Source organism: Sodiomyces alkalinus (genome assembly GCF_003711515.1).
Source record: "Sodiomyces alkalinus F11 unplaced genomic scaffold SODALscaffold_2, whole genome shotgun sequence".
Classification (NCBI taxonomy): Eukaryota; Fungi; Ascomycota; class Sordariomycetes; order Glomerellales; family Plectosphaerellaceae; genus Sodiomyces; species Sodiomyces alkalinus.
The window spans coordinates 970404-981089 of NW_021167080.1; the positions used below are offsets into that span (position 1 = coordinate 970404).

At 50.0% G+C, this 10686-nt stretch overlaps 4 protein-coding genes across 4 annotated transcripts; 3 read left to right on the forward strand and 1 right to left on the reverse strand.

Annotated features, from left to right (window-relative positions):
- Positions 1-2045: 2045 nt before the first annotated feature.
- Positions 2046-3770, forward strand: SODALDRAFT_338048 (D-lactate dehydrogenase; the record flags this gene model as incomplete). Its single annotated transcript, XM_028612746.1, has 3 exons — positions 2046-2120; positions 2154-3674; positions 3738-3770. 3 exons carry the CDS (start codon positions 2046-2048, stop codon positions 3768-3770), a joined length of 1629 nt encoding a protein of 542 aa, XP_028467976.1.
- Positions 3771-5684: 1914 nt separating this feature from the next.
- Positions 5685-7055, forward strand: SODALDRAFT_90252 (hypothetical protein). The gene is made up of 2 exons (XM_028615762.1): positions 5685-6010; positions 6089-7055. The coding sequence occupies exons 1-2, from the start codon at positions 5942-5944 to the stop codon at positions 6881-6883; spliced, it is 864 nt and encodes a 287-aa protein (XP_028467977.1). The 5' UTR covers positions 5685-5941; the 3' UTR covers positions 6884-7055.
- Positions 7056-7204: 149 nt separating this feature from the next.
- Positions 7205-8893, forward strand: SODALDRAFT_329845 (putative proteasome component Pre6). Its single transcript, XM_028611060.1, has 5 exons — positions 7205-7437; positions 7488-7494; positions 7550-7602; positions 7677-8064; positions 8145-8893. Exons 1-5 carry the CDS (start codon positions 7407-7409, stop codon positions 8476-8478), a joined length of 813 nt encoding a protein of 270 aa, XP_028467978.1. The 5' UTR covers positions 7205-7406; the 3' UTR covers positions 8479-8893.
- Positions 8474-9321, reverse strand: SODALDRAFT_329846 (CHY zinc finger protein). Its single transcript, XM_028611061.1, has 3 exons — positions 9236-9321; positions 9125-9168; positions 8474-9032 (listed from the first exon to the last, which is right to left on the reverse strand). Exons 1-3 carry the CDS (start codon positions 9238-9240, stop codon positions 8713-8715), a joined length of 369 nt encoding a protein of 122 aa, XP_028467979.1. The 5' UTR covers positions 9241-9321; the 3' UTR covers positions 8474-8712.
- Positions 9322-10686: the final 1365 nt, after the last annotated feature.

A 10686-nucleotide genomic window follows, 5' to 3' on the forward strand; every position in this document is an offset into this window, starting at 1 on the left:
ATAGATTAAAAGACCCTAAGAGGAACTAGACTAAAACCTATAGGAATCCTAGTAAGGATAACGCCGGGTTGGAGGATAAGGGTAGAATAGTTTCTATTAATTGACTAAAGGGGATAAAGGGAGAGAGGGTATAACCGGGTTAGAGTTACGGCTAAGAAGGCTCCGTATAGGAACCAGGCGGGGACCTATTAGGGTCATGTCATAGAAGGCTGTAGTTCGGGGTATTAGGGGATTTAGGGACGGACTCGGAGACTAGGTTTTCGGAGGAGCTAAAAGGCCGGCACGGATCAGGCGCTCCTAAGGACAGGAGTATTTAGGGGAGGTCGCTATACTAGGTACCTATAGTAGTAGTCATAATAAGTCCCTAGTATACACTTATAAGGGTCCAGATATACCTAGTCTAAGACCTCTTAAGGCATAAATAAGGTAAGTCATCACACGGTAAATAGAATAGTCTCTTAAAGGAAATAAGGCAGCCCTTAAGGAAGCAAATAAGCAGTCCTCGAGGAGTGAAACGTAGTCTTAAGGAGCGAGGGAGCCTCCCCTTTAAAGGGGGAGGCTAGCGATTAATCTAACTCTTTAGCTATATCTATATTCTCACCCCGTTATAATTCTATTATAATTACACCTAGTTCCTTACTTAACCCTACCTTTTCACTCTTTACGACTACCTATTTAATAACGCTGTATATATAAACAGGGCGATTTACGCTAGCTTATACCTAGTCTTACCCTATACGGCGATATAGCTATCTAGTCTATGATAAAAGATCTCGGGTATTCACGTTATATTCGCGCTCGCCGTATTAACCTCGAAGAAGTCTATAAACGTAAACGCCTCTCCTTCGCTATTAATATACTAGAGCTCTTCCTAACGCCTAACGACTAGATTAATAACCCTATCGTTATAGCTAATAAAACCTAGGCTATAAACGATTCGCTCTAGAAGTAATAGGTAACGGTTCACGATATAGAACGCCCCAAAGACTTCCTGCTGCTTCGGAGGAACCCTAAGGGATAGATATTTTAAGGCTATATTTTAGGGCGTATAAAAGGGCCCTATTATATCTAGCCGAAGGAGTATAAAGGCGTTAACGGGGATAGATTCGTCGAGTGTATCTACCTGAAGATTAATAGCTTTATAGAAGAGCGACTGCTTTATAAGATATATTAACACGACGGTACGCCCTCCTATAGATCACGGAAGGTTAAGGAGTAGCTTTAAGACTACGATATTATCTTAATTAACTACCCCCGCTACTCCCCTAATCTCGCTCCTATAAAGTATATATAGTTTAAGATAAAGATATAGATTAAGGACTAATATCTATAGCTATAATAGATAGGAAGTAAAGAATTAAAGACAGCTATTAAGGCTACTTAGGAGGCTATTAATAGGAGGTTTTTAGAGTCTCTTATTCGTACGATACCGTAGCAATTATATTAGGTTATTAAGAGGGATAGAGGTTATACAGATTTCTGATTTTTTTAATAATAGTGTTAAGGACGGAATTATAATTTTTCTACGGGTAGAAGTACTTAGAAATACTATTACTTTCCTCCTATATAGATATACTTTTACTTACATGGTCTCTTATTATCCCTGGCCAGTCATTTTCGAGATATAGGGAAAAGTATTAAGCTAACGTTTCTAACCCCGGCAGAGGTGTACTTACCTACATAATTACCTAAGGCCCCGTTCGACGACGCTCACAAGCTGGCGGAAAGCTATCAAGGAGTCATAAGGTACCTTAGGTACCTTAGGTACAGACACAAAGAATCCTGGTGGACCCGAGAACGAGGCCGATATCGCTTCGGCAGTGGTAATATTTAGCGTATATGTACCTGGAGATATCGCGTTTGACTGGTAGTTTCCCACCTTTGTGGCAAGGGACAGGTACGAAAAGTACCTTAGGAAAATCCTCAGATCCCCAAATTCCATACCTTGCCTGTCTCGTCGCACGTTTTCGCAAACCAAAGAGGCCGTCTTGAGCCCAATCATAATCGGAACGACGATCCCCAGTTGTCCGCCTGCGGCATTGATCATGGCTCCTCGTCCAACGGCGCTACTGTCAGCTCTCAGAGCAGTCCGCCGACCAAGACTGCCCTTCTCCCCACAAGTGATCCAACATCGTACACCGGCCCGGATTCAGAACCTGGCATCGCTGCGCCTCTTTACCACCACCATCGGTCGACGAGCCCCCGATTTAAGTGCCGATGCGAAGAAGATTAAGCTCACTTCCGCCTCCTATCCAGACCTACAGCGGGACCCGAGATTCACTCAGCTCACGGAGCGCCACGTCGCCCACTTCAAGAAGCTCCTCGGAGAGGCCGGAGTCATTGACGGCGTCACGAGAGACGCGACAGATGACATCCAGCCGTTCAATGAAGACTGGATGCGCAAGTACCGTGGCGAGAGCCGGCTCGTCCTCAAGCCTGCTTCCACCGAGGAGGTGAGCGAAGTCCTGAAATACTGCAACGAAGAAAAGCTCGCGGTTGTCCCGCAAGGCGGCAACACCGGTCTCGTCGGCGGCTCGGTCCCCGTGTTCGATGAGGTCATCATCAACATGAGCCGGATGAATCGCATTCATTCCTTTGACGAGGTTAGCGGAACCCTCGTCGTCGACGCGGGCGTCATCCTGGAAGTTGCGGATCAGTACCTCGTCGAGCGAGGGTACATTTTCCCGCTTGACCTTGGTGCGAAGGGCTCGTGCCAGATTGGCGGTAACGTTGCCACGAATGCCGGTGGCTTGCGCTTGCTGAGGTATGGAAGCCTGCACGGCAACGTCCTGGGCCTCGAAGCGGTCTTGCCCGACGGAACCGTCGTGGACGACCTCTGCATGCTGCGCAAGAACAACACGGGCTATGACCTCAAGCAACTTTTCATCGGCGCCGAGGGCTCTCTCGGCATCATCACCAAGGTTTCCGTGATATGTCCCCAACGCTCCAGCGCTGTCAACGTCGCCTTCTTCGGCCTCGAGTCCTTCGACAAGGTCCAGCAGGCCTTCCGAGCGGCCAAGGGCCAGCTTTCCGAGATTCTCTCCGCCTTTGAGCTCATGGACGCAACCAGCCAACGGCTCGTTCACGACGTGAGGCAAACCCAGAAGCCATTGGAAGGCGATCATCCCTTCTACTGCCTCATCGAAACCAGCGGTTCGAACGGCGATCACGACTACGAAAAGCTCGAATCGTTTTTGGAGGACGTCATGTCCAGGGAAATTGTGTCCGACGGCGTCCTGGCGCAAGACGCTACACAAGCCAAGTCCCTTTGGTCCTGGCGGGAGGGTATTCCCGAGTGCCTTGGTCACTGGGGAGGCACCTACAAGTACGACGTGTCTATCCCCCTGAGCGACCTATACAAGCTCGTCGAAGAGACCCAGGCGCGAATGGAAGAGGCCGGTCTGGTGGGCAACGATGACAGTTACCCCGTTGTGGGCGTCGTTGGGTACGGACACATGGGCGATTCCAACCTCCATCTCAACGTGGCTGTCCGGCGGTACGACCCAAGCATCGAGCAAGTTCTGGAGCCATTCGTATACGAGTGGATTCAATCGAGAAATGGCAGCATCAGCGCGGAACATGGCCTCGGTCTCGCAAAGAAGAAGTTTATCGGCTACAGCCGGTCAGAAACCATGGTTGGCCTAATGAAGAATATCAAGGATCTTTACGATCCCGTAAGTTCTTTTGCTACATTCTCTCCACTACCGTACTACCGTGATTTGCTCATTCTGTTCCAGAACGGTATCATGAACCCCTACAAATACATTTAAGGGCCGATCTTCGGCGAATCGATGAATGCGCACCCGATATCGATTTCTCAGCTCCGATATTCTTGTTTGTTTCGACCTAAAAGCCCACTTCCCAGATCTGATCAGGATCATCATGATCATGTTGGCATGATCCGACCACAGTTTCTCCTTTTATTTTTTTACCTTACATATCGCACTGTCCCTCTGTAAATCCAGGGGGACATTTCCAGTTTCGAATTGGATATATCCTGGTACATAGATCACCAGATTCGTTCTCAACGTTATATACTCGCCGTTGTTTAGATGGATACCAAAAGAAGAAGACGGGGATTGACAGCATGGATTGACGGTGTTTTTCGAGCGTGCTGCTTTCTTGGGCGTTTTCCTGCTCCTCTAAATCCTGTCACCTTATGACACGGAAGAACGCGTGCGAGACGGAGTACGGATACAGAAAAACAATCTCTAAGCTTGAGCTCTCTGGCTTATCGGCAGCGACAGCTGCAAACCCATGACATCCCGCAGGGCAAGGAAGCGATCCTGGGACATCCAGTGTCAGCTCTCATTTGCCCCTTTTTTGTGCGCTTTCGATAACGACCAACGAGAGTTCGAGGACGCCTTAACATCCTTCACATCCTTCAAGTGGGCCTTCTGACCCCTGCAGCCCTACGACATGAATGACATTGCTTTGCTGGCTGTCGCGCTTTTCTAGGGGGCACCTTCACGACAAGTCATGGCCATTAGCTGCCTGGTACCAAGCAGAGTCATGGCCGACCCCTGAAGTCCTGGCGTTCTTACGTACCACTTCATTCATCCTTACTTTCCGTTTCGGGGGCTTTCTCACGGGATGGCGAGTCCTGGCTGGCTGATGAACCGTCCGCCCGTCTTTCTCCTTCGGACCTATGCCCGTAATGGCTTGATATAATAATGTTCATCTACTAATAACTCAACCGTCCATCTGCTGCCTCCCGCACGTCATTCGCCCGTTGCTGTCCTAGGTTAGATGAGCACGGAGTTCTGATACCCCAGGCTTCATCTCTCGTAGCGTCGTAGAGCTGCCCCTGTCCGTCCATCGCTAGGATTGGCCAACCCTGTAGGAAGTACGCGATTGAGAGGAACTGTGAACTGTGAGCTGTGAGCTGTGAGCTGTGAGCTGTGAGCTGTGAGCTGTGAGCTGTGAGCTGTGAGCTGTGAGCTGTCCGCTATAAGAGTCTATCCGTGATGCCCGAACATCGTCTCCGTTCTATTTTCCCTGGATAGAGTGAACGTGTATTCTCGGCGATGAAGGCAAAGTTGAACCTATATATCTCTCCTCGCTCTCGGACTAACTGGTCACGCCTGAGAGCGCACTTACACCAGCCCATGTCGTCCAACACCCCAATATTCCACTTCTCTAGAAAGAGCATCTTCTTCATCCACCGCTCGCGACTGCCACCGTTTTTGCATGGCGCACCAACTATCTATGGCTGGGGTTCCCGGGAAATACAAGGGATGTGAGACCTGCCGGGCTCGCAGGGTCAAGGTAATCACTCATGTCCATGGGAAGTGGCGAAGGCAACACCGGCTCAACACTCTCATAATGCGATAATTCACGACCACACTGTCAAAAATGTCTCCGCAGCGGTCGCGACTGTGCTGGTTACCAGCGAGGAAGGATCTTCATCACAGCAACCATCGACGACGGTGGCCGGTGCGCTTCCCACCCTCCACGACAACTATGCCCTCCTAAGCAGACCAAGGCAAAGTCACTAGAGCCCGAGAAGCCCGAGTTGAGGGTAGTTGGTCCGTTGGGGCCAGCTTGGGACGATTTCATCTTATTGTCGACCCAAGGGATCGCATACGCTGTTCGGGTAGTCGTCGTGAGCACTTGCATGCAGATTACCACGCAGCGAATGGGCGGTGAAAAGCATGGAGCCTCTGTATCGCTGCCCCCATACTCACCCCTGAATCTGCAACTTGTGAACAGTGGGAAAGAGCTGGAGGTTCGAGCTCGGAGCATGATAAGCATGATACACCCTGAGCCCCCAGACAACAAACCCAGTCCGGCTGAGAACATTTTCCTGACGGCTTTTGAGGTCAGTGGTCATGTTTAAACCAAGGACCCCCATGTGCTGATCGAATAACAGCACAACTCCTCATTTCTCCCAGCGACTATTCGAAAAGATCCGGAGGGTCAGTTGAGTGAGGTCAGGAAAATGGGACCGCAGAGCTTCCAACATTTCCCCGCTCATCATTACTTCGTCCGTGTCTACAGGCACGTCGCAGTAAGTCCATCACGGCGTACTCTGTACGGCGAAAGAGGCTAACCGTTGTCAACTCTCTCCGCCTCCCTCCTCTCCAAGGTCATGCTGGCCCTTCTAAACAGAACGGCCACCTTCCTATCGTCCGAGGAATGGAGGACCGTCCCCTGGAAGTTTCATCCCAAATCAGCCCTGGATCGCCTTCTCGATATCTTGTTTCTCAGCCCCGGCCTGTTCGTCCGCACTGATGCCCTCGTTCCTGCACCTGCAACAACCACCCGTCGTACGAAGGCACAAAAGCTCCTTCACGACTGCCTAGCCGTGGAATCCCAGCTAGACCACTGGCATGCCACGCTTACTGGGCCGGGGGAAGGAGAACCAATCGCCCGCCCGATCTACTGGGCCGAGGACACGGAGTCTCCCTCGGCCATCGTCGACCCACAACACAATCCCTTTGCCGGCTGTCTGGCATTCAGGGACGACCCCACGGCACTTGCACTTCTTACCTACTGGACGGCCTTGCTCCTGCTCAACGCCTCCAGTAACCGCGTACACGCAGCCGTTTGCGCGCCGGTCCTTGACGATTATCCTAATCTGTATCCAGATCTTCCCCCGAGCTTACGAATCGATGCCAGTAAGTATCGGCAGGGCAGGGAGTACGCATCCTGCATTTGCAGGGGCCTAGACTTCGCCCTCGCCGCAGGAGTCCAGGTCGACGCGCTCGTGGCTCCCCTGGTTGTAGCGCAAGGAGTGTATCGAGAGATAAATACTGCCTCGAGAGATGGAGAATTGGAAGTCGTATGGTGTGAAGCCTTTCGCGAAGGGTTGGTGACAACGGGCCAATACATAGTGGAAAGCATCTCCAGTCGCAGTTGGGTTGAAGCAGGGCAGTTCTGAGCAGTTCCTGCTTCCCGTTTTTCTTCATTTCCATTTCGAATCAAACTTAGTGGCATCTTAGACCAGACCACCCGGAGCTGGTCTTCATCGGCGCGGCCATAGTCAGGTATCTCGTTTGTCTGCTTGTCTGCTGAGGACGAAAGTCGGGCAATTTAAGATGTGCAAAGTACTCCGTATTAATTACTGCATGAACACGGTCGTACAGACGCTCGGTACGAATCGGGCCCACTTATAATCAAGCAGCACTACCTATGTGGTTTAATATGATATATTTGATAAGGTCATATCTGGGGCGTCCAAGGAGCTTTCAGCCTTCTGACCTGCTACTTGTAGCTGAGGTACAAGGTAATTACGAACTAGAGCTTCGTCAGATGATAGAAGCCTACCTACCTAACTCAGCTCGATCCCCAACTACGTTCTCCGTCCACTAAACAAATCTAGACACCCGCAACACTCCCCGCCTCCATCCCTGTTTCTTTGGTTAGACTCGCATAATTGGAACTTCAGCACACAATCAGCAATCATGGCATCTGGATACGACAGAGCGCTCTCTGGTAAGCTATCCTTGCGACCATGTTTAACATATGTGCTAATCAATGAGTAGTCTTCAGGTTCGTCTACACCGATGCATCCTCGCGAAATGCCTTGAGCTAAACATCTTCATAGTCCCGATGGGCACGTTTTCCAGGTTGAGTACGCTGGCGAGGCCGTCAAGCGAGGTAAGAACAAAGTCCTGGATCGCGCTGCCCGTTCCATCCTTTCGCTGGCTGTTTCATGCTCAACAACCTCTTAGGGACTTGCGCGGTGGGCGTCAAGGGAAAGGACGTCGTGGTCCTTGGCTGCGAGAAGCGATCCGCGATGAAACTCCAAGATACCCGGATCACCCCCTCCAAGATTCAGCTCCTCGACACCCACGTCTGCCTGGCTTTCGCCGGTCTGAACGCCGATGCCCGGATCCTCGTCGACAAGGCACGGTTAGAAGCGCAATCACACAGGCTCACGGTTGAGGACCCGGCCTCGATTGAGTATATGACCAAATACGTCGCGGGTGTCCAGCAGCGCTACACCCAGAGTGGTGGTGTCCGCCCCTTCGGCATCAGCACCTTGATAGTCGGGTTCGACAACGGCAGCAAAGTCCCCCGACTGTATCAGACAGAACCCTCTGGTATTTACTCGGCATGGTGCGTCCCCCTGTCATGTGCCCGCGTTTCCTGTCTTGTACTTCATGCGGGGGTAATGACAGTTCTAACGACCCGCACAGGAAGGCGAACGCCATCGGCCGCTCTAGCAAGACAGTACGCGAGTTCCTCGAGCGGAACTACCAGGAAGATATGGATCGAGAGGCGACTATTCGTCTAGCGGTCAAGTCCCTACTCGAAGTTGTCCAGACCGGAGCGAAGAACATCGAGATTGCCTTGATGGCCAGCGGGAAGCCCATCGAGATGCTACCCGTAGAAGAGATCGAAAGCTACGTCAAGAATATCGAGCAAGAGAAGCAAGAGGAGGCGGCCAAGAAGAAGACCGGCCGTACCCCAGGCACCGGAACTGCTGCCATTCTGACCAGAGGATCTGCCGAAGGCGAGAGCGAGCATTAGAGTCTTGAGTTCGCAACGTCTCCCACAGGGTGCACAGGGATGGGCGAAATGACGCGAGGAGACTTGAGTACATTCAGAGACTAGTGTATTACCAGACCCCAGGAGGAACGTCTTCATGAGCCCGTATGGTGGAAACATGTGCTCTAATTCGCCATGTTTGCATGCCGTCGAAAGAGATCGGCCAGTCATCGCTTCGTGATCATGTACATCTATTATAACGGAGCCATAACAATCTTATCCCAACTTGTCCGCCTCATCCACGGGGTCAAATATCGTCCTCTTTCTGGCCGGCTTCATCCTGTCGTCTTTGAGCATCCTGTTGTCCACGCGCGCGTCCTCGCCCTCAATCGAGATTGCAGGCGTGGGTGTCTTGGCCTCGATAACGAAGTGGTTGTCGCAGTGTGGGCAGTACTCATCCGCGTCTTCGAATTCGTTCGCGTCCTTTCGGAAGCACTTTTTGCATTTCTTGCAGGCGAACGTCATCTCGAGCGTCTGTAGGAGAGGGTGTGACTCTTGCTCATGATGGCACTGGGCGCAGTCGAACCATTTCTTGCCTACCGTATTGAATGCTTGGTCAGTGACGGATGCTGGCAAGACGACCTATGAGTTTCAAAGAGTTAAAGAAGCCAGAGGGATGGTAACATACAGCAAGGGGAGCGGATGGCGACTTGCGCATTGAGAATATGTTTGCTTGGACTGCTGTTAGAAGAGCTAGGACTGATGGCTGGGCGCTTGAAGGGGGAAGGAGGTGGCCTACCACATGGTAATGGAATCGGGCGAGCCTCGCAGTGTCCCCTCGACAGAAAGATGTTCCAGTACCCTTTATACGGAAGGCATGTGGCATGAGAGAGATGAAGGCAGTTTCTCTAAGCCTAAGATATGCGCAAACGTCGGCCAATTTTGGACTTTCAAGTTCCGCTTACTCATTATTAATAAGGGGCACTGGCACCTGCCAGAGCTCAACGCGTCGAGTTACGGATACCGTAAAAACCCAACAACTTCGGGATTAGCACTAAGGACTTAGCATCCCACTAACGTAACCTAATTACAAACTAACCAATAAAACAAGAGAACTTTATAAGGTAGTAAATCATTAATATTAAGTATATAATTCTGTATTTCTAGTGCTTTAGTACCTTATATTATTTTTTACGTATATTTATTAATTCCGCTACTATAATGCTATAGCCTATAGATATTAATATCTAAAAAACGCCTCGGGCTAAAATTAGCTCTAAGGCTAAGATATCTAGTGCCCGAAAATATACCCCGTTTAACGCCTATTCGATAAGTATAACGTAGCTAATCTAACCGCTGCTATATTACGGTATTGGAATTCCTTAAGTACTATCTCGTGCCTTCAATTAAGGTCCTTATTATAAATAAATACCCCCCTCGGCGTGCTCGAGAGTGTAAGGGCGAGACCGATATTATAATAGCCCCCGGGTATAGACGACTAAGGTACCTCGAGGCTAGTATCTTCTTTAAGATACTAAGGTTAACGATTAAGACCTAGTAGTGTAAAAGGGATACTTGTCAGGTGCCTGCAGCAGTGGTCACAATAGGACCCTAGTGTGAACCCACAGAGGTCCAGGCGTGTCCAGTCTAAGACCCCTCGAGGCATAAACAAAGCAGTTATCACACACAGCAAACAGGATAGTCCCTCGAAGCAAATAAGGCAGCCCTCGAGGAAGCAAACAAGCAGTCCTCAAGGGGCAGCGGAACGTAGTCTTAAGGAGCGGAGGAGCCTCCCCTTTAAAGAGGGAGGCCAGCGATTAATCTAACTCTTTAGCTGCACCCACGTTTGACCCTATTATGATCCCATTGTGATCACACCTGGTTCCTTGCTTAACCCTACCTTTTCACTCTTTGCGACTACCTATTTGACAATACTATACTAGGTACTAGAAGTGGTTACTATCAATCGTATAGTCCCGAATATCCCGAACTAAAGCTTAAGTTATATAAACTCTTCCTTTAACGATATCGTAAACGCCGCCCTATTAGCACGGCCTAGCTACGCCTCCAAGCTTAGCGTATATTTAAGGAGATATATCTAGATTACCCTTTATTGGTCTTTATTTTCTTAACCTCTTAGCTACGTAGCTTTTTTTAGCGGTTTAATATTATACGTCGATATATTACTAAATAAGCGATTAAACTACTAGAAGACTTTATCCTAGCTATTACGAGCTTCCTTAGGTTTAT